At 34.8% G+C, this 22,995-nt stretch overlaps 1 protein-coding gene across 14 annotated transcripts in view; it reads right to left on the bottom strand.

The window, feature by feature from the left end:
* Positions 1 to 22,995, bottom strand: part of FER (FER tyrosine kinase) — a 433,137-nt gene that overhangs the window by 364,317 nt on the left and 45,825 nt on the right. For 12 of the 14 annotated variants that reach the window (XM_049107895.1, XM_049107893.1, XM_025438260.3 and 9 more), the window contains one exon: positions 21,331 to 21,597. The exons of 1 other annotated variant lie outside the window; for it this stretch is intronic. In XM_049107895.1, coding sequence (XP_048963852.1) covers positions 21,331 to 21,537 — 207 coding nt within the window. In that variant the 5' untranslated portion in view covers positions 21,538 to 21,597. Of the gene's footprint in view, positions 1 to 21,330; positions 21,598 to 22,995 lie in introns of those variants that run through there. One more of the 14 variants, XM_025438267.3, reaches the window with a different exon arrangement.

The raw sequence follows: 22,995 nt of genomic DNA on the forward strand, positions 1-22,995 counted from the left end.
CTCCTGTCTCCCCAACTAGAATGTCTTTTTCCTCACCAATTTAGGTACTTACTGTGATGCCTTAAACAATAGCTACTAAATAGTCCTTGAAAGAAGAAAGGAAAGGAGAAAGAGAGGCAAGGGATATAAACATAAAATAAAACCATGAGCTAAATATATGCTGTTAAAAAATGTGTTAATTGTTTAAAACTGGAATTGGATAGCATGGTAGCAATGCCAATTATGAGAGAGAAGGAAAAACTGGCAGCCTATCTTCAACTGATAAAACAACTGAGGAATAAGAACAGCACATAACACAGTATGAAACACCACCTAAAAAGAAGGCATGAGTGTGCAAGAAAATGTCTAGATAGCATACAACTTGAATTACATGAGTGGCTAGAATATTTTTGTAAAGAGAGGAGAGTAAAACATTAAAGGTTGTTTGTTTGACAAAGTAAAGTAAAGATGGGGGATCCCTGGGTGGCTCAGCGGTTTGGGGTTTGGTGTCTGCCTTCGGCCCAGGGCATAATCCTAGAGTCCCAGGATCAAGTCCCACATCGGGCTCCCTGCATGCAGCCTGCTTCTTCTCTGCCTGTGTCTCTGCCTCTCTCTCTCTCTCTCTCTCTGTCTCTCATGTCTCTCATGAATAAACAAATAAAATCTTAAAAAAAAATAGAGATGCACTTCAACATTCGCAGTAACACGAGCATAGCACTTTGCAGATATGGCTCTTTGGTAGCATAGGAATGGTCAGGGCATAGATAAATTATCTTTGGTCAGGGTAATTTGTACAAGATAATTCTTTGTAACCTAATAAACAAAATACTTTAGGCCATTGGCAGGCATTTGAATTGCTTTATTATACAGAATCTTGCTTCATGGTAATAATTCTATCAATAAAGGTCCTCATAAGGGGAATTTACCAGTAGTCACTCACTGATGCTGAAAACCATACAAGAATTATTAAAAAAAATAAAAATATCTAAAGTTTAACTTTGGAATAAAATTAGTCATAAAGAACAATAATACAATATGACAACAAAACCACTTTAAGTTTATAAAACAGAATATAAATATCATAAATTTTGAGAGATAAGCTACTACATGTGAATGCAGTAATAATGTAACTATAAAAAACTAGACAAAAATCCTAACAGATAGTAACAAAAATCAAGAATGAGAAATTTGAAAAAAAAAAAAAAAAGAATGAGAAATTTGATAAAAGTGTAATTGTGTCCATTTCCTAACTTTTCAAATAGAAGAGTCAATAGACAACTTTATTTCTAAAGTTCGTAAATAAAGGAATATAGACATTAAAATTCTGTAAGTTTCAATAAATAGTTAAGTGAATGTGTAGGAAGAAAACATACAATACAGATCTTCTAAACAATCAAAAGTGATTTTGAGGAAAATTAACATTGTTCATTAAAAAAAAAACAAAAGAAACAAAAAATTACTAACAATTAAAAATGAGTTGCAAAATAAAAATTATACTAAACACATCTGTTAAACATTATCTGCTAAACATCTATGAAAAGGAAAGCAAAAAAAAAAAAAAGAAAAGGAAAGCATTATCAAATTGGGGGGAAACTTCACTACACACAATAAATAAGAAACATCAATAAAATAAAATAATATACAACAACAGAAAGACAAGTAAGAATTCCCCAGAAAAATATGAAGGATAAGATTCAGCAGTCACTATGTTCAAATGATTTAAAAATGAATTTTAGACACAAAAAAATAAAACAAGGGCATATTATCATGTTAAAGAATATCAATTACAATGAATATAGAACTATCACGAATCTTTTCGATCCAGAAAACAGTACATCAAAACACACAAAGCAAAACAGTGGAAAATGAAATGAGAAATCAAAAGTAGTGGGAGAATTAAATGTATTCATCTCTACCTGTGGCAGTTAAGTTTTAAAAATAAATAATAGAGTATCTGAATAAGTAATTTATTTTTTTATATATATATTTTATTTATTTATCCATGAGAGGCAGAGAGAGAGAGAGAGAGGCAGAGACACAGGCAGAGGGAGAAGAAGCAGGCTCCACGCAGAGAGCCCGATGTGGGACTCGATCCCGGGACCCTGGGATCACACCCCTGAGCCCAAGGAAGATGCTCAACCACAGACCCACCCAGATGTCCCCACCCTAAAACTTTTAGACATTTATCTCCAAATCAAATCCTATCTATTAAAACAATGAAATGAAGAAATCAAGCAACCTACCTGTTGGAGGTTCTATTTTCCTAACTGAATCCTAACATTAAAAGACAGCAAATTCTAAGAGACCAATAACCACATGGTTATCATAAACCAATCACCAAAATATCTCCAATAGCATAAAAAGCTCAAAATGTTTTGCTAATGAATAATTCCAAACATTTATGAATTAGATACCTTTGATACTACTACCTAAAATGTTTCTAAGAAATGAGAATGAAAAAAGCTCTGAAAATCATAGCACAGACATCAAAAAGTGGCAAAGATACTATAAAAATATTTTATAAGTGCCAAAGAAAAATCTTAAATAAAATATTAATAGATCAAAACAGTCCATTAAAAGAAAAATATCTCATGGCCAGTTTGGGGACATTTCAAATATGCATGTCTAATAGTCATATATAGAAGTATTTCCATAAAAGTGAAAGACAAAGAAGGCCACTTAATGTCAACAATGTTATTTAATATAGTTTCCAAAATGCTTCTAAAAGAGAGAGTATGAGTAAAAATATTTTAAAGAAAGATGCTTACACATTTTTAATAATAAAAAAACACAAATTAAGCCATTTGGAATTATTATTTTTCATGTTTCAGGTTGACAAAATTAAATAAAACAATACATTCTAAAGAAAAAAAAAAAAAAACAATACATTCTAAATGTAATAGTTTGGGGAAACAGGCTCTCTAGAACACTGTTAGTGGAAAGGTGAATTACTGAAATAGTAAGTAGGCAAAACTTTATACCCAGAAATTCTACTTCTTGGAATTTATTTCACACAAAAGATTTGCACAAGTATATGGATTATGTTTACAAGGACATTTATCACAGTTTATTCATAACAAAAAGAGTCTATCAATAAAAAATCAAAGAAATGAATTACAGTGAAATGCAGCCATTAAAAATTAAGGTAAATTTGAGACCACTGGGTGCCTCAGTGGTTGAGCCTTCGGCTCAGGGCATGATCCCAAGGTCCTGGGATCCAGTCCCACATCGGGCTCCCTGTATGGAGCCTGCTTCTCTCTGCCTGTGTCTCTGACTCTCTGTGTGTGTGTCTCTCATAAGTAAATAAATAGGATCTTTTAAAAAAAAAAAAAAAATTAAGGTAACTTAATGTGAAATGATATAGAGAAAGCTCAAGGTATATAATGAGGCTAAAAAGTCAAAGTGCAAAATAGTTTAGGGAACACAATCCTATTTTATAAGATAAATAAACATCTTGTGTGGGCATATGCATCAAAAAAATACAAAGAATAAAAATAAATATAACTATATGCAAAATATAGAAAAGATAACAATATTATTTTTGTCTTCAAATCTGAATTGCCTTATAAAAATTTAAATATTAGAACTAATCAAAACCAAAATGATTTATGTACCATTTCAAATTCCATCCACTAGCTGTTCAAAATAGACACACACTGTGACCTAACACTACAATAGCACTTCCAAATATAGAGCCTACTAAAATATGAAACACCAGCCTCAAATGTATCACTCCAAATTTAGTACAGATGCTTCCATGAAATTAAATCACAGCCCTCATGCATAACAGGAAACATTCATATCGCACTAGAAGCCAAAATAATATCTAAAGTAAAATAATATAGGGGCACCTGGCCGGCTCAGTCAGAAGAGCATGTGACTCTTAGATCTCAGGCTCGAGAGTTTGAGCCCCATGTGAGGTGTAGAGATGACTTAAATAAAAATACTTTTAAAAAAAAAGTAAAATAATATAGAAGATGAGGGGTTTTTTTTAATCATTACTTGGTAGTGTGAGGAAATATGAAACAATATCCAGTTAAATATAATAGAAAATAATAGCAGCTCTTCCATAAAGAAAGTAAAAACTCATTATTAACTTAACTCACCATTAATTTAACTTACTTTGGGGAAATAAAGTCTAAGTTAATTTTTTAAATTGAATGTTAGACTATGGGCACCTGGGTGCCCCAACTGGTTAAGCATCTGCCTTTGGCTCAGGTCATGATCCCTGGGTCCTGGGATGGAGCCCCACTTTGGGCTCCATGCTCAGCGGGGAGTCTGCCTCTCCCTCTGCTCTGGTCTCGTGAACGTGGATGGATGGATGGATGGATGGATGGATGGATGGATGGATAGATAGATAGATAGAGAAAGAGAAGAAAGAAGTGAAAGAGAAAGGAAGGAAGGAAGGAAGGAAGGAAGGAAGGAAGGAAGGACGGAAGTAAAGGCCTTACGGAAGGAACAGCAATAAATACAATAAAGAAATGAACGAAAGAAGAAGAGAAGACAGAAAGAAAGAAAGAAGACGACCGCACTAAAGAAATCACTTCCTCCATAATCACTGAAAGAAAGAAAGAAAATAAGTAAGGTAGACTATTTCTGAGTAAGGGACAGGCAGAGCTGGGTCAGGAAAACAGGCCATGGAATCAGACTCACAAAACAAAATCCCCCAAATGCTGACATGTAAGGAAACTAAAGATAAGGGAACAACAAACCAGACCATCCTGCCCTAGGTATGCGTGGGGAAGATTTTTTTTTTTTTTTTATGACGGTCGCCTGTGACCAACAAGGAACAAGACCCAAAAAGGAAGCCATTAAAGATGTTCTCACCAGTCCTTACTCAAACCAAGGACATCACAAAAATGGTAATAAGGCCATAGCTCCCCAGTCAGCTCTAAAGACAAGACTGTCGGTGGAGGCCCCCGTTGGCAACCCTGTGGGGACCCCTCTCCCTCCTGAGAGCTCTGTCTCCTCGCTGAATAAACTTCTATCACTCTCCTGCTCTCCTGTGTCCCTGGGATTCATCCTTTAACTCCCTGGGACCAGAGCCTCGCTCTCCTGCTTCACTTCCACAGATGGAACCTGAATCCGTTGAGGCCTACACAGTAGCAAACAGGTATGAAATGTGAAGTACAGATCCTGCCGGAACTGCTTATATGTCTATGTATTAGTAATTTACAATTAACAAATTAATCATGCATATTAGCAGATACTCAGAAATGAGCTGAAGGAAACCAGAGATCGTTGACCATGATTCCTTTGGGCTAGAAAGAATGCCAGAAAGAGGACAGAAATTAAAGTAACGCACTTCTCCCAGCCTTGACAGAGTAATTGGAATCAAGTTAATCTTCCCACTGAAATAACTAGAAAACTGAACATAATGTATGAAACTTCAGATTCCAGCACAGGACTGGAATCCCAAGGAGTAGTGAAACACGTGAAATTGCCCCAGGTTTCTGCCTGGAAGTCTTTCTGAAGGGAAGTGTAGAGAAAAAAATCAGAATATAAATCCAGAACGAGTATAAATTGAAAAGTCAGAGAGAAAAGTTTGACTTTAAACTAATTACGATGTCCAAGTAGATAACCTTAAGCAAGGGAGTGACACGGCCATTAGAGATGGTAAATTAGAAAGTCAAAAAGAAAACTCTCTGGCCCTCATACTGCTTGTAGATATTTCTTTCTTTTCTTTCTTTTTTTTTTTTTTTAAAATACTAATGCAAAGCCTCACCTCATATGAATTATCTTGAAGCCTAAATAGTCTGGTTTCATAAATGTGAATTATACCTTAACAGAAGAAAAATATAATGCCATTAGGAAAAGATTTTAAAATAAAATCAGCCAAGATGAAATAACAGGAACCAAATTTACACTTCTAACTGGGAAGAAAAAATGGACAAAAAAATCTTGAGAAGCATTATTTCTCATTTTGTCCAAAAAAATGAAAAATAACAGTTTTCAAGATACTGGCTCTCGGGCGATGAAAGACACAAAGGGATCCCTGAAAGAAAGAAAACAAACAAGATGAGGCCTCCGGTGGCCCTGACTGACTGACCTGAGAGGAGGAGACAGAGAAGGGGAGGTGAGCGTACGGAGGGGCCCGGAGAAGCCTGGGCATCTGCAGAACCCTGACCAGTGCAAGCCCGTGAGGACTCTGCATGAACGGGAGTGGGGGGTGGGGGGATATGTCAGGGAACAGTTCCTGCAGTTCCTATATGGTTCCTATATGGTTTGGACTACTGTCTGTTTCCACCAGCACCCCCCCATGAAAAATTCATAATTCATAATTCATGGGACCTTGGCTGGAGTCATCAGCCCTGGAGTTAGCACTGCTCTGACCTTGCCTAACAAATCTTAAAGTCAAGATCCAAAGCATCAAGCTCCTTCCCTGTAACGTAACTGTGCTCCCTAACAAAACTCAACAAAACAGCAATGTAAACTACCAAAAATGAAACTGAGAAGAAAAAATAATGGAGAAAAAAATAAATGGGACATCACTGAGCTGCAGGACACCTTCCAGACATTTAACATACGGGTAATTAGAAGGAGGAGGGATATGGAAAGTGTTTGAAGAAATAATGGCTGGAAACATTCAAACGTTGATAAAAACCAAAAAGCCCACAGACTCAAGAAGGTCAATGAATCCAAGCACAAGAAGGATGAAAAAAAACTATGCTATTAGTATCATATTCAAGTCAAATAGTTTTAGACATTCAAAACATGTCATAATGATAATATTCATAAAATAAGCTGATTATATACACAAAACCTCGTAGATTTTATAATTCATTTGATGACTTCTCGGACATCTTATTTTTTCTTACAACATTTGCAATTTCTTCCCCTGTAAATGGAGCAGGGAAACACGACTCTTCCCTCTATAGCGTATGTTGCAGCATCTAGAACAGCAGGTACATTCTCATCTCATTTAAAGAACCAAAGAACTGAAGTTACTTGGGGACTCAGGGAGGGATGGATCTTCTGTATTAAGTATGTCCTCCAATATCAAGGGAATTTTGAATTCCCTATTTAATGCACTTCTCTAGTAATGGAAAGATTGAAACTTTTAAGACCTTGTCATTTCAAGTAGAACAGATTCTTAGATATCAAACACTAATGCAATAACCAAAACAAATACTAAATGAAAAATAGTAGGTAAACAAAAAAATAATAATTAAATAAATATTTTTAAGATAAAATAAAATCAAAATAATCAATAAAGTCAATAGTTGGGTTCCAAAGACCAGTACCATACACGGTGTGGAGTGAGCCACACATTAGCTTGCTCATTGCCCAATCTCAAAAGATAGCTACTTCCAGAAACTACACGACTACCAAAGTATTACTATTGCTATTAAAAAGGGTCAGTCTAGATATCTAAACATAGGTTAGGAGGCCAGGAGAGAAACTGCACATCGTTTCTTTCCCACTACTTTTTCTTCCAGCTTCCCAGACTCAGTGCCCCTCAATGGCTTTTGTTCTTGGACTTACAAAGCTGCAAGTCCTGTTCTTCTGAGGAGGAACAATATCCACAAAGGTAACGGGCCAGAGCCACCTTTGCCCTTCAGAATCAAATCATATCACCTCGGCAATTACTCCTACCAAAAGTTAGGCGCTGACTCCTCCAAGCTTTTGCACCCTATAAACTTTCTCCTCCAAGCTCTTGCACCCTATAATCTTTCTCTCCTTGGCTACTTCTCTCTACATAGTCATCCTCATAAACTCAAGTCTTAGAGCTCATGTCTACAGAACATTACTTTGTTAATCTCGTACTGGTGGCTTTTTTGTTACTACAGGGCTGATCCATTTGGCTGTTTTAAGGAAAATACATTATGGCGAGGCTTCTGGACATGTTTGCCTAAACCCCTCCTGCTTCAGTGTGATATGCAACTCTCACCCTGCTGCATCCCATTCTCACTCCCCACCCGCGTCCTAAAACAGTTGTTTAGTTATTCCCTATTTCCTATATACCCTCAAGCTCCTTAACATTTCTTTAAAAGCAGACTTCCCTTTCCTCCTGGGAGCCAACCAACTCTTCCAGTTACTGCTCAATCTAACGTTTTCTAAAAATTCTCATATAAACCTCTGGGGAAATACAGTTAAAACTTTGTATTTGCTCCCAGGACTTATAAACCAGACTATATACTTAGACCCTCTCTTTTTCTGAAGCTCTGTCAAATAAATGCTGTTTTCTTCTCTCACATTCTGTGGAACACAGAACCAAGAGGAGGGGCTGATGGTCTCCATTACTTCTCCCCAACTTCACCCCTATCGAGCCTAATTTTGCTTGTCTGGACGACCTTCTGCTCCTCCTCCTTAACATGATCGACTTCCTCTATTTTCACAGGATTTCTTTTATATACTCCTCATATCAACACTCTGAGGCAAATATCTTCATCTTATAAATGGTATCAGAGAGATTAAATAATCTGCCCAGGTCACACAGCTAATAAATTAACCTCTTACTGTGCTAGACCCAATACCATCTAAGATGCTGGAGGATACAGAAGTATGGGAACCTAAAGGCACCTGCATCTAAAGACTGCTTTCCTCTTTCCCTATTTACCCAAAATACATGCCTCTAAAGAACAGCTAGTAAGCTAAACGCCAAACTAATGAGAGTACTTTATAAACTGGTTACAAATTATACTGTAATTTTTAATTAATCTCTATTTAGTACTTTATCATTAAATTAGAGGTCAACAGCCACAAGTAAAATCTATCCACTCCTTTAGGCTACCTACTTTGCAGCATGAGTAACATCTAAAGTGAGTAAGTCCTTCTGGGCCAGGATTACTGAGTCATTCTTGATATGAAAGTAAAAATAAAAGTGGCCTTGTACTATATTTGGGTTTCTAACTAGAATAATGATCTACACTTCAAATCCCTCTAAGCAGAACAATTAAGGAATAAATCCTCATCTTCTTCTATCTAACCACCACGCTGCATAATTAGAAATAGCACCACTTTATGACAGACATACATATAATACACATTTCCCTATTCCCAAGGAGACAGAAGCACTGGTTTGAGACTTTTGAGTTTTGGAACATCTTTCAGAATTTTGAGCTGTAAATTAAAGGATATTAATATTACATCATAAGATGCTGTTTCTACCTGAAAGTAGAAATGTAGATTTTCAAATTCTTATATGTGACTTTTATGGTGTTAAGACCAAAAATAGGGATCCCTGGGTGGCGCATCGGTTTGGCGCCTGCCTTTGGCCCAGGGCGCGATCCTGGGGACCTGGGATCGAATCCCACGTCGGGCTCCGGGTGCATGGAGCCTGCTTCTCCCTCTGCCTGTGTCTCTGCCTCTCTCTCTCTCTCTCTCTCTCTGTGTGACTATCATAAATTAAAAAAAAAAAAAATTTAAAACAAAAATAATTCCTAGAAACAAATGCATCTCTTATTTCACAATGAAAAAAGAGGAATAATTCCATTTATAGAAATTTTATTCTCTCTTATCCCTCCAACCCCTAAAAAATGAAACCATACACTATATAGCATGTATTACATAACATCATAGATTTCCAAAATAATTAGGACAAATCCTAAAATGCCTATTTTACTCTTAGGAAACCAATGGAGGTGAATAGTGTCAGTTATATTAGGATGAATACACAGTATTAAAAAATTAAACATTTCACTCAATTTTTGAAAAGAGAAAACTACACATGGGGGGAAAATTGTATCCTTTAGAAACACAAATCATGCTTTCCACCTCTGAACCAGCAGATGTGCACAGACATAAATCAGTATTCCATAAACAGGTAGTAATTTAAAGTTCTGAGTTCATTATACCAAAAAGTATTTATCCTGAATAATGAGTCCAAGAACACACAACTACTGTAGCTATAATTATAGCAACACTGAAAATATCAACAAAATGACTCAAACTTAAAAAATACCTAAATAATAGTTGTTATAAATAGGTTTTCTCTACAGATTATATCTTCCAACTACCTGCTTTCTTTCCTGCTTGAATGTTTTTAAAACACAACAATAAAATTCCATGAAGAATGCACAGTTTCTGTGCCACACAATAATTCAAAATAAATGGTTCTCTGAAACAGCAGTTTTAATTCAGAGTTTGTCTGAATTCCTAAGAATGATTTTGGAATTTCTGAGTCCTCAGGAGATATAGAAATCCAGAATACAAGTCATTATATTTCCCTAAAACTGAAGATTTCAAAGACTGAATTTCAAGTGCAAAGTACTTTCCATTCACAAGAGCTTGTCTTTGCATTTTTTTTCAAAGCTTCCTAGTTTCCCATGGCCGGTGGTTCACAAGTCTGCTACAATGAGAATCACCTGGCAGCCTTTTTTTAAAATACCAAACCTTGAATCCCATGACCAGAGATTCTGACTTAATAGGTTTTGGATGGGGTCCAGGCATCAGTATTTCAAAGCTCTCCAAGTATTTCTAATGTACAAGTTCTGCTGTAACAAAACATTTGTGCCACTAATAATCACTGGGTTATGCAAAAATCACACAATAAAAACCACGGAACTTATAAAAAAAAAAATTGGTGTTAGAGGCACAATAGTAAAAAAAAAAAAAAAATGTATCAGGAACGCATTTAAAAAAAGAAACCTAAAAAACATTTTGCATGGTTTTACATATATTAAATGGTTAAGAAACACATAAGTACTATAGAAAAACAAGGCACTTTACCTTGAAAAGATCTGAGGTGTGCTTTTCAAAAAAAATGTCAACAGGGTTGCAGCTTTTGAGTTTTTGTAAGGTAGTAGAAAGAATTATCTGAATTTGGACAGAAAGCTGCAAGACCACATGTGGATAGGTGTGACTCATAACACAACAGATGAACAGCGGTAGCCAATAAATGATGAAAGTGTGTGGCTGTGTGAGTTTTATGCATTCCTAGGCAGCTCTATTCATCTGGGTAGTTTTTGGCATTCGTCTGGTACTTCTTCCAGATTTGTGCATAAATGAATACAAACTCACATAATATTCAAATTGTTCCCTAATATAGCAATTGCATTAGAACAAATTCATTTTTTTTAAATCAAGCTTTATAGCAGAATTGACTCCACAGCCAGATTTCAGAATTACTGTCTTAAAATACAGACAGTTGAAAATCTAGTTATACAGGTTCTAGTTACAATTCATATTTATTATGTGACTACTAAATAATAAGGCTGGTTCATCAAAAAGCATTTTTCATTACTTTTAATTCCCAAGTAGTATATGGAATATAGCCAATATTTCAGTCCACTTCATGTTCAAAAGATAAACCAATATTTCCCTTCAAAGATGTTGTGCTGAGAATTATCTGTATCACTACACTATTTCAGAAGACAGTTGACTGTCATCTGACAGGTTTTCAGCTTTACTGAGATATTAGTGACATACAGCATATGCAAGTTTAAGGTGTACCCGTAATGATTTGATATATGTATATACCAAAGTGATTACCATAATAAAGTCACTTAACACCTCCATCCCCTCACATGATTGTCCTTTTTATCTTTTGGTGATAACTACTTAAGATTACACTCTTAACAACTTTCAAGTATGTATTACAATACAGTACTCTTAAATATAGTCACATGCTGTACATTACAACCCCAGAGATTATTCATTTTACACATGGAAGTTTGTACCCTCTGATCAATACCTTTTCATTTCTCTCCTACCTCCACCACCTCCCTATGCTGGTTTCAACAACCAGCATTTTAATCTTGATTTCTATGAGTTGGCTTATATAGAACATGTACTATTTGTCTTTGACTTATCTCACTAAGCATAATGCCCTCAGGTCCACCCATGTTGTCACAAAAGGGAAGATTTCCTTCTTTTTTATGACTGAATAATCTTCCATTGTGTATATTTACCACATTTTCTGTATCCATTCATCCAGTGATGAATGTTTAAGTTATTTCCATATCTTGACTATTGTAAATAATGCCACAATGAACATGACACTGCAGGTATCTCTTCAAGATAATGATTTCATTTCCTTCAGATATATATCCAGAAGCGGGTTTACTGGATCATATGGTAGTTCTATTTTTAATTTTTTGAGGAACCTCCATACTGTTTTTCAAAGTAGCTGTACCAATGTACATTTCCAACAACCGTATACAAGCACTCTATTTTCTCCGCAGCATTGCCAACACCACTTATTATCTCTTGTCTCTCTGATAACAGCCATTCTAATTGTTATGAAGAAACATCTCATTGTGGTTTTGATTTGCATTTCTTTGATGATTAGTAATATTGAGCATCTTTTCACCCATCTTTTGGGCATTTGTTATGTGTTCTTTGGAAAACTGTACTCAGATCTTTCATCCATTTTCTTTTTTTGTTGGATTGGTTTTTCTTGCTATTGAGTTGTAAGAGTTCCTTACATTTTGAGTATTAAACTCCTTATCAGATAGATGATTTACAAATACTTTCTCCCATTCCTAACATTACCTACTAATTTTGCCCAATGTTTCCTGCTGTGCAGAATATTTTTATTTTTGCTTTTGCTGCTTGTACTTTTCGAGAACTACCCAAACACTGTTGCCAAGACCAATGTCAAGGAGTTTCTCCCCTATGTTTTCAACTTATAGTAGTTTTAGAATTGAAGGTCTTACATTTAAGTTTTTAAGTCATTCTGAGTTCATTTTTGTGAATGGTATAGCAGAGAGGTTCAATTTCATTCTTTTGTATGTGAATATCCAGTTTTCCCAAAACTATTTATTAAAGAGATTATTCTTGGCATCCTTGTCAAATATTAGTTGGCTATATATGCATGGTTTTATTTCTGAGATCTAAATTCTGTTTTATTGGTCTACACGCCTGTTTGTATGCCATATCATACTGTTCTGATTGTTATATCTTTATAATAAAGTTTGAAGTCAGGAATTTGATGCAAACGTAAAAGAGCCAAGGGTGCCCAGGTGGCTCAGTTGGCTAAAAGCAAGAGCCAAAAAGATCAAACTGTCTCCAAGTAACCAAGTATCAACAATCCCAAAACAAAGCTCAAGAATATTTTTTTTTTAATGAAAATATTCAGTACCTGAAAAGGTAAAATTCACAATGCCTGGCATCATATCAAAGACTACCAAGTATAAAGATGCAAGAGAAAAATGAGAACAATCAATCAAAACTGGCCCAGAAATAACAGAGATTATAAAAGACAAGAAGAATAAAAGCTACTGTAACTACATTCCAAAAAACTAGAGGAAAGAATATTAGGTAGACACATGGAAGATTAAAAAAAAAAAAAAAAAAAAGATTCAAATTGAACTATTATAGATAATTCATTTATTTAGGACTTGTTCATTTTCAACATGGAAATGGCTCAGCTACTCAATTTCTCTTTCCTTCTCTCCATCTCCCCCACCCTAAACCACAGGTGTACAGCAAAAGGAAGAGCTGGTTTGGGCAGGTATGAGAAGATAAAGGAATAGTACAGACAGGCATTTTTTTAAAAGATTTATTAATTTACAGGAGAGAAAGAGAGAGCATATGGGTGAGTGGGGGTAAGGGCAGAGGGAAAGAATCTTTAAGCAGATTCCAACATGCAGAGCCCAACATGGGGTGGATCTCACGACCCCTAAGATCATGACCTGAGCCAAAATCAAAAGCCTGACACTTAACCAACTGGGCTACCCAGGCTCCCACACACATTTAAATTTATTTTTTTATTTTTATTTTTTAAGGATTTTATTTATTTGTTCTTGAGAGACACAGAGAGAGAGAGAGAGAGAGAGAGAGGTGCAGAGAGGCAGAGACAGGCAGAGGGAGAAGCAGGCTCCTTGCAGGGAGCCCGACATGGGACTCCTCTGGGATCACGCCCGGGACTGAAGTCAGCACTAAACCGCTGCTGCTCCATTTAAATTTATTTAAATTTAAATTCTGGCAAGACAGTAAGTGGTATTGCCAGAGGAAGAGGAAAGAGGAAGTTACACTGCTAGAAAAGGAAAGGTCAGGGAGAGAGAGTTAAGTTCATTGATAGGGTTATAAAAGGGCACCAGAAGTGAAAAATGCCTGACATGAAAAATAAAATTAATGACAATTAGGCATTGCATAAAATAAGACTAGTGAAATGGAAGACTTAAAATAGAAAGTAACCACAATGAAACAGAGAGAAAATAGAAAAACAGAGTATCCGTAAACTCTAGGATAATTTTAAATAGTAAAATATATATACATATCTATAATTGGAGTCCCCAAAGGAGAGAAAGGACTAAAATATTTTTATAAAAAATAATAGCTGATATTTTTTAAGTTGATTAAAACTGTAAGCCCACAGATATAAAAGGTCAACAAACACCCAGCACAAGAAAGATTTAAAAAATTACACAGCAGCATAAAACAGATTGTTTTAAATCAGTAATAAGGAAAAAAATCTTAAGCAAGCCAGAGGAAAAAACATTAGGCATGATTATTTCATCAGAAATAATGCAGACAACAATAAAACACCTTTGAAGTATTAAAAGAAAAAAGCAGCCACTGTTGCTACCCACAGCCTGCCTGGTAACTGCCACTAATAAAAGCTACCCAACTTCAGAACATCATCTCCCAGGGGCCTGGCCCACCATTTCAGGGCCAGTCAGGCCTTCCTATGTGCAGACATTTTTCAATAAATATACCTACAGCACTGTTAAAACAAATAAATAGGGATGCCTGGGTGACTCAGTAGTCGAGCATCTGCCTTGATTCAGGGCCTGATCCAGAGATCCAGGAATCAAGTCCCACATTGGGCTCCCCGCAGGGAGCCTGCTTCTCCCTCTCCTTATGTCTCTGCCTCTCTCTGTGTGTCTCTCATGAATAAATAAATAAAATCTTTAAAAAATAAAATAAAAATTAAATAAATAAATAAATAAATAAATAAATAAATAAATGGAAGGAAGGAAGGAAGGAAGGAAGGAAGGAAGGAAGGAAGGAAGGAAGGAAAGAAGGAAGGAGAAAGAAGAAACCACCAACCTAGAATTCTGTATATAGCAAAAATATTTTTCAAAAACAACACAACATAAAGACATTTTCACATTTACAAAACCTGAAAAAAATAAATTACCTGCAGACTTCCATTATAAGAAATATTAAAGGAAGTCCAAGAAGAAAAAAATAATACCAGATAGAAATCTGGATCTACACAAAGACATGAAGAGTACCATGAGTTGTAACTTAGTGGGTAAATATAAAGACATGTTCTTATTTATTTAAATTATCCAAAAGATAATCAACAATTTACAGCAATAATAATAATAACGTATTGTGGGATTTATAACACAAGTAGAATTAAAAAGCTTCATGATAGTAACACAAAGTATAGGCAGGAGAAATGAAAGTATACTATTGCAAGTATATTATTATAGATAAGGTTCTATATAGGACTAATTTATAAAAGTGTAGAAAGTTAAAGATGTATATACTATGAATCCTACAGCAACCATTAAAATAACACAATAAGAATGATAGGTGATGACCCAGTAAAGTAGGTAAAAATAGAATGAAAAAAAATTAAAATAAGAGAAAAAAGGAAAATAAGAACAAAGAAAAAGCACACAGAAGAGAAAGCAAACAGCAAACTGACAGACTAAACTCTGACAATATAAAAAATCACATTAAATGAAAACAGCCTAAACACACCGATTACAGGGCAGTGACCGTCATGTGAGGAAACAAACAAAGCAAGACCCAACCACATGCTACCGATAAGAAACCCACTCTAAATATAACAACTATATAGGATGATAAACACATAATATGCTAACATTAACCAAAAGAAAGCTGAAGTGGTCCTATTAATATCAGACAGAGTAGATTTCATAGCAAAGAATATTGTAAGTGATAAAGAAGGTAATGTCATAAATTAAAAATGAGTCAATTCATAAGAATTTAAAAATCCTCAAAAATAGTCCCCTAATACATTTTGTCAAAAAAAATCTAAGCATTTATTACCTAATTAAGGTATTATTATCTAATTAACAGAGATTCACAATTATGATAAGTAAAAATTGATGAAACTGCAAGGAGATACAAATTCACAGTTATAATCAAGAGTTTCAATATTCATCTTTCAATAATTGACAGAATAAGTGGACAAAAATGAGTAAAGAAATAAAAGATTTGACCACCACTATCAACCATCTTGACCTAACTGCCATTTATAGAACATATCACCCAATAACAACAGGATATCCAGTGCACATGAAACAGTTACCCTGACAGACCATATTTTGGACCATGAAACAAGTATTCATAAATTTAAAGGCACAAAATAGGCTCTTGGAGAGCAATGGAACTAAGTTCAAAATCAGTAACAAAAAAATGTCTCTGGAAAAAAAATATTAAATTCAGGTAAAATCAAAGTAAGAAAGAGCAAATAAAACCCAAATTCAGTGGGGAAAAAATTAATGGATTTCAGAGGAGAAATCAATGCAATAGAAAACAAAATCAATGAAATCAAAAGGTAGTTCTCAGAAAATATCAGTAAAGTTGATAAAACTCTAGCCAGTCTGATAAGGAAAAAAAAAGAGAGAGAGAGAGAGAGAGAGAAGACAAACCTGCCAATATCAGGATGAAAAAGGTATTAAAAGGATAATAATGGAAAATAATAACCAACATAAAAAATTTGACAACTTAGACAAAAGTGAACAAATTCCTTGAAAAGCACAATCTATTAAAATTCACTCAAGAAGAAAAAGACTATCTGAATAGCCTTCTAAACATTAAATGTTTAATTAAAAACCTCCTGTCAAAGAAAATGTTAGGCCCTGATGACTTCATTGGTGAATTCTTCAAACATTTAAGTAAGAAATAAAAGCAATTCTACACAAACTTCACCAGAAAACTAAAGAGAAAAATTCTCCCAACTTGTCCAATAAGGCCAGCATTACTCTGATACCGAAACCATACGACATGACAAGACAACTGCAGACCAATATAACTGAGACAAGAATTTCAAAAACAAAAAAAAATTTTTAGCAAACTGAATCCAAAGATTAAAAAAAGATACAATATATAATACTAGGTGGGGTTTAATCCAGGAATACAAGATTGTTCTAACATTTGAAACATCTGAAAATCAGTGAACATGTTTCAATATATCAACTGAAAAAAAATACAATACAATCATCTAAGCAGAAAAAGACAAACCGCTTGACAAAACCCAACATCAATGCATGAAAAAACTCAACTAAGTAGTAGAACCTTCCACAAGCTTATATTAGATAGCTACAAAAAACTCACAGCTAACAGCATACTTAATGGTAAAAAGACTAAATGTGTCTCCCTTAAGATCAGCAACAAGACATGGGCATCTGTTGTCTATACTCGCATTTAGGTTTTGCTAGTTCCTAGCCAGTGCAAAAACTCAGGAAGAACAAATAAAAGGCAAACAAACGGAAGGGAAGGAAAATTGTCTTTGTTTGCAGAAGACCCAATCAACCTGTATAGAAAATCCAATGGAACCTACAAAAAAGCTACAAATAAGCTAGTTTCACAAAGTTTATGTTATGAGGTTAGTGTATATATATTAACGAACAGTCAGAAAATTAAATTTTAAAAAATACAGTTACAAGAGCATCAAAAAATATGAAATACACATAAATCTGAAAGACCTATACACCAAAAACTGTAAGACTACTCAGAAAAGTTAAAGACAATAAATACCACATTTATAGACGGGAAGACCCAATATTGTTAAGGTATACATTTTTCCCAAATGTATCTATATAGTCACTGCATTCCAGTCAAAATCCAGCAGCTTTTTTTTTTTTTTAAGATTTTATTTATTTATTCATGACAGAGAGACAGAGAGAGAGAGACACAGGCAGAGGGAGGAGCAGAGTCCATGCAGGGAGCCCAACACGAGACTCGATCTCGGGTCTCCAGGATCACACCCCGGGCCAAAGGCGGCGCTAAACCGCTGGGCCACCAGAGCTGCCCTGCAGTAGCCTTTTTAAAGATTTTACTTATTCTTTCATGAGACACACAGAGAGAGAAGCGGAGACACAGGCAGAGGGAGAAGCAGGCTCCCCACAGGAGCCCAATGTGGGACTCGATCCCGGGACCCCAGGATATCGCCCTGAGCCAAAGGCAGATGTTCAACTGCTGAGCCACCCTGGCATCCCTCCAGTAGCATTTTTTAAAATAAATATTGACAAACTAATTCTAAAATTCACATGAAACTGCAAAGGAACTAAAATAGCCAAAAGTATTTTGATAGAAAAAAAATACTGAAAAATTACACTACTGACTTTGACTATTATAAAACATCAAAATAAAAACTGTGTTATTGGTGTCAGGTTAGACAAAAACACAAATGGAATAGAATAAATTGTGTAGAAATAGGCTCACAAATTATGGTCAATTGATTTCATCCAACAAAGAAGCAAAGGAGAAAGCTTAATCTTTTCAACAAATGCTGCTAGAACAAATGGATACGTTTGCAAAAAACTTTGATCATACCTTGCCCCTTACACAAAAATTAACTAATGACACAACACTCTAAAGAAAAAAAAAATTGATATACTGGACTTGTTTAAAGTAGAATAAATGATGACTTTTCAGTGTTAAGAGGAAAGGCTGACATATTCCTTGCTTTTCTTTGGGTTTTCAACCATTGTTCACTGTTATCTCTCAACATTTACTCTTTGAAAGGCAATCCTGCCTGTTTAAGCCATCCGTCCCAATCTTTATCACTTTTCCCTAGCCCCCTTTCCCATTCCCAAAACTCTCCTGCCTTTCTAAATTATTTTAGTATTTGTCTCCATCTATCCCTCATCAAAATACCTGACACTGCAGTGTCTACACTGATGATTCTTCCATTGGCCTGACTTCATAAATCTTCAACCTTCTTACTTATTAATTCTATTTCTTGCTTCTTTCATTATCTTACTTCTCTAAAGAGTAAAATTCCAGTTCAACATGGTAAATAGAACACATGGCTATGTTCCACTTCTTCCCAAAATCCCACTAAAACAATGGGATATTATAATAATGTAGTTATTTAAAGTATAAATTCACAATAACAAAGAAAATAGAACAAGGGGCAACAACAGATAAAATATGATGCCAAAAAAACATAAGAAAATGAAAAGTAGGTAAATGGTAACTGATCAGCATATCAAGAAACGTTGAAACACAAGTGTTAAAAAAAAAAAAAAAGAAACACAAGTGTTCAGCAAAATGTAGGTCAAGGGTAGGTCAAGTAGAAAAGGCCATGTAGGGGAAAAAGGTGGTCAAAGGTACAAATTTCTAGTTAAAAGATCAAGTAAAAAAAAAAAAAAAAAAAAATCAAGAAGTACTAGGTGTATAATATACAACATGATGGCTATAATTAACACGGCTATATGATATATAGAAATGTTAAGAGTAGATCCTAAGAGTTACATCACAGAAAGATTTTTTTCTTTTAATTGTATCTATATGAGATGATGGATGTTAATGAAACATACTGTAATAATCAGAATCAAATTATCATGCTGTATACCTTAAACTTACACAGTGATGCATGTATGTCAATTATTTCTCAATAAATAAAAAGAAGAAAAGGCTAATTAATAGGGTCAGATCTATAATCAAAGTAAAGCTCAGAAACTGGAGAAACCTATATGAAAGAAGAGGAGACGATATTAAAACAGAAGAATTGATTCAAAGTCTTTATAAGGAGCAGACACAACTCTCATTTCTATTGCTCAGCCCACACAAACATGTAATTGTTCTTTCCCCAATTCAGAATAAAACAAGAGGAGAAAATAAACCAGAGAGCCTCTGGACTAAGAGACATCAGGCAGCTTACCAAAAACAGGAAGATGAACTGAAGTATGACTCTTAGAACACTCAACCTACTTTCCCTATCAATTCTCATACATGACAGGGTGGTCAAACCAAATGTAAGACAAGTAATTTTTTTTTATTTTTTTTTAAGATTTTATTTATTTATTCATAGAGACAGAGAGAGAGAAAGGCAGAGACACAGGCAGAGGGAGAAGCAGGCATCACACAGAGAGCCTGATGTGGGACTCGATCCAGGGTCACGCCCTAGGCTGCAGGCGGCGCTAAACCGCTGCACCACCGGGGCTGCCCGTAAGACAAGTTAAATACGAATTTCAAATAAACAATAAATAATTCTCAGTTCATGTATGTTCCAAATATTGTATGCAAAATTTAACTGCTGTCCTATATTTTTATTTGCTATGTCTGGCAACCCCATTTGCAGACTAGAGACTAGAGAATTCCTTTTTGGGGATCTAGATTAGCCATAGGAAAGGAAATTAAAGATGCCAACATTAAGGAACTCTCAATGAAATCACAGATCCTGACCTGATCATACAATCAGACACATACACATGTTCCACAGGGAACAGTTTCCTCCAAAATTTACTCAAATCCTAAGACATATCAGTACAGTAAAAGAAATACACTACTTTTTAACTTTCCAAAGTAAAGCAAGGAAGATTTTCTTTAACTTTAAATAAGTATAGTGAAATGTGATTTTTAAGTAAGAAAATGGAAATAAATAAAGAAGAAATCCTAAGAACTATTAAGGTGTATAATATTTCATCTTTAATGCCCTCAAAAAACAATTAACAGTGCAATTTGGCCTTTATTTTCATGGCACTTAACTTTAAATTTTATATTATATTTTTATAATCTGAGAGTTAAAAAACCACATTGTTTATCCAAAGAGTTTTTTAGTGTGATGAACTCATCAGTATATTATTACTTTAGTAATGAATGATAGCAAAGAATGCTATGTGTTAAAAAAAAAAAAAAAAAAAAAAAACTATCTATGAGGGCAGCCTGGGTGGCTCACCATTTAGCGCCACCTTTGGCCAGGGTGTGATCCTAGAGACCCCGGATGGAGTAGCATGTCGGGCTCCCTGCATGGAGCCTGCTTCTCCCTCTGCCTGTGTCTCTGCCCCTCTCTCTCGCTCTGTCTCTCATGAATAAAAAAAAAAAAAAAAAATTTTTTTTAAAAAACCCTCTATATGATTCACTACACGAATGATTCATGGAAGAACTCAGGGAAGGTGGGTTTTAATGGATGTTTGTTTCAAAAGATAATAGTAAGTCTCAAGAGACACAAGGAAATAGAGTAATAAAGGAAACAAAATTTGTAAAAGTGGCTCTCATCCAAAATCATTATAATAATCTATTTTTTTAATTTCGAAATTCAAAAATTTCAGACCTATTAACTCAGATTCAAGAGGTAGGGTACAAAATGTATAATTTTTGAAACTTCCCCCATGAGACTCTGATAATCAACAAGATTTTCAAACTACTATTTGAGAGCGCTACCTTGGGTATGCTCATTCAACAGTGTGATCTATTTGCCCTAAGCACAATTATGATGCTATCCACAATAAATAATGAAATTATTCTCCTTACCTTGGATACATTGCTGACATAATTCATTTGAACAGTACTTTCCTTATCAACTTGATTACAAAGGTTCTGTAAAGTAGATGCATATTCTTTATCACTTTTTATTCTCAGGGCCATAAATTTCTTCACTGTTTCCAGTAACCGTAATTCCCAGTCTTGCAATTTTAGCACAGCTTCATGTGAATTCTTCAGGTCACTCCCAAACCCCATTTTTGTAAGGCACTGTCTTATCCTCCACACTGCGCTGTGAGCCTTCTAATCAGCACATATCTGTGTATGTAAACAGAAAGAAAAAAAAAGTCTTAAAAGGAAATTTATCTTCAAAGGAAAGTTATGGCCTATTTTTAGGGTAAAAAAATCACTACAAATTAATGCTTTCATCACCCAAATATCAAGAATGAGATGAGGATGCCCATTCTCACTGCTCCTACTGAACACTGTGCTGGAGGTTCTAGCCAGTACAAGGAGATCAATGAAATAATCTCCATGGAAATTGAAAAAGAAAGAAGTGAAACTATCTTTATTTACAGAGGACATGAGATTGTATAGAGGAAATCCTAAGGAATGTAATAAAAAAGAAGTATTAGAATTAAAAGTGAGCTTTATAAGATCACAAGATACAAGATCAATATATAAACATCAATTGTATTTCTTTTTTATTTTTTAAGATTTTATTTATTTATTCATAAGAGACAGAGAGAGAGGCAAAGACAATTGTATTTGAGGCACCCCTCAATTGTATTTCTTTACACTAGCAACGATCAATCTGAAAATGGCATTAAAAACAATCCTATAGGGCACCTGGGTGGCTCAGTGGTTGAGCGAGGCACTTTGGCTCAGGTCGTGATCCCAGGGTCCTGGGATCGAGTCCCACATTGGGCTCCTTGAATGGAGCCTGCTGCTCCCTCTGCCTATGTCTCTGCCTCTCTCTCTGTGTCTCTCATGAATAAATAATAAAATCTTAAAAAAAAAAAATCCTAAAAGATCAAAATAGGAATAAATTTTATAAAATACATTAAAAACCTGTGCTCTTAAATTTACAAAATATTGTTAAAAGAAATTAAGGAAGACCTAATAGACCTAAATAAATAGACTCATGTCAATGGATGCATAAGACTTAATATGGTTAAGAAAGCAATCCCCTCCCATTTGACCTACAGATTTAACTTAATCCATACTAACATATGGATTTTTTTTTCAGAGATTGAAAACTTAATTTTAAAAAATCTTGAAAAAGAAGAACAAAGCTAGAAGGCTCATACTTCTTGATTTCAAACTTAATAAATAGCTACAATAATCAAGACATTGTGGTACTGGCACACAGACAGAGATCAGTGGAATAGAATGGAGGGTCTAGATGTGAATCTTCACATTTATGATTTTCTACAGGGATGCCAAGTCTTTTCATTTAGAATAAAAAGTCTTTCAACTGATGGTGCTTGGACACCTGGATTTCCACATGCAAAAGAATGAAGCAAGATGCCTTCCTTAGGCCATCCATAAAAAAATTAACTCTAAAGGGATAATAGATCTAAATATCAGAGCTAAAACTATGAAACTCTCAGAAGAAAAAAAAACAAAAACAAAAAATAAGAAACTCTCAGAAGAAAACGTAGTAAATCTTTGTGATCTTGGCTCTGGAAACAATTTCTTAGATATGATACCATA

This window comes from Canis lupus, chromosome 3, assembly GCF_003254725.2.
Source record: "Canis lupus dingo isolate Sandy chromosome 3, ASM325472v2, whole genome shotgun sequence".
NCBI classification, from domain to species: domain Eukaryota; kingdom Metazoa; phylum Chordata; class Mammalia; order Carnivora; family Canidae; genus Canis; species Canis lupus.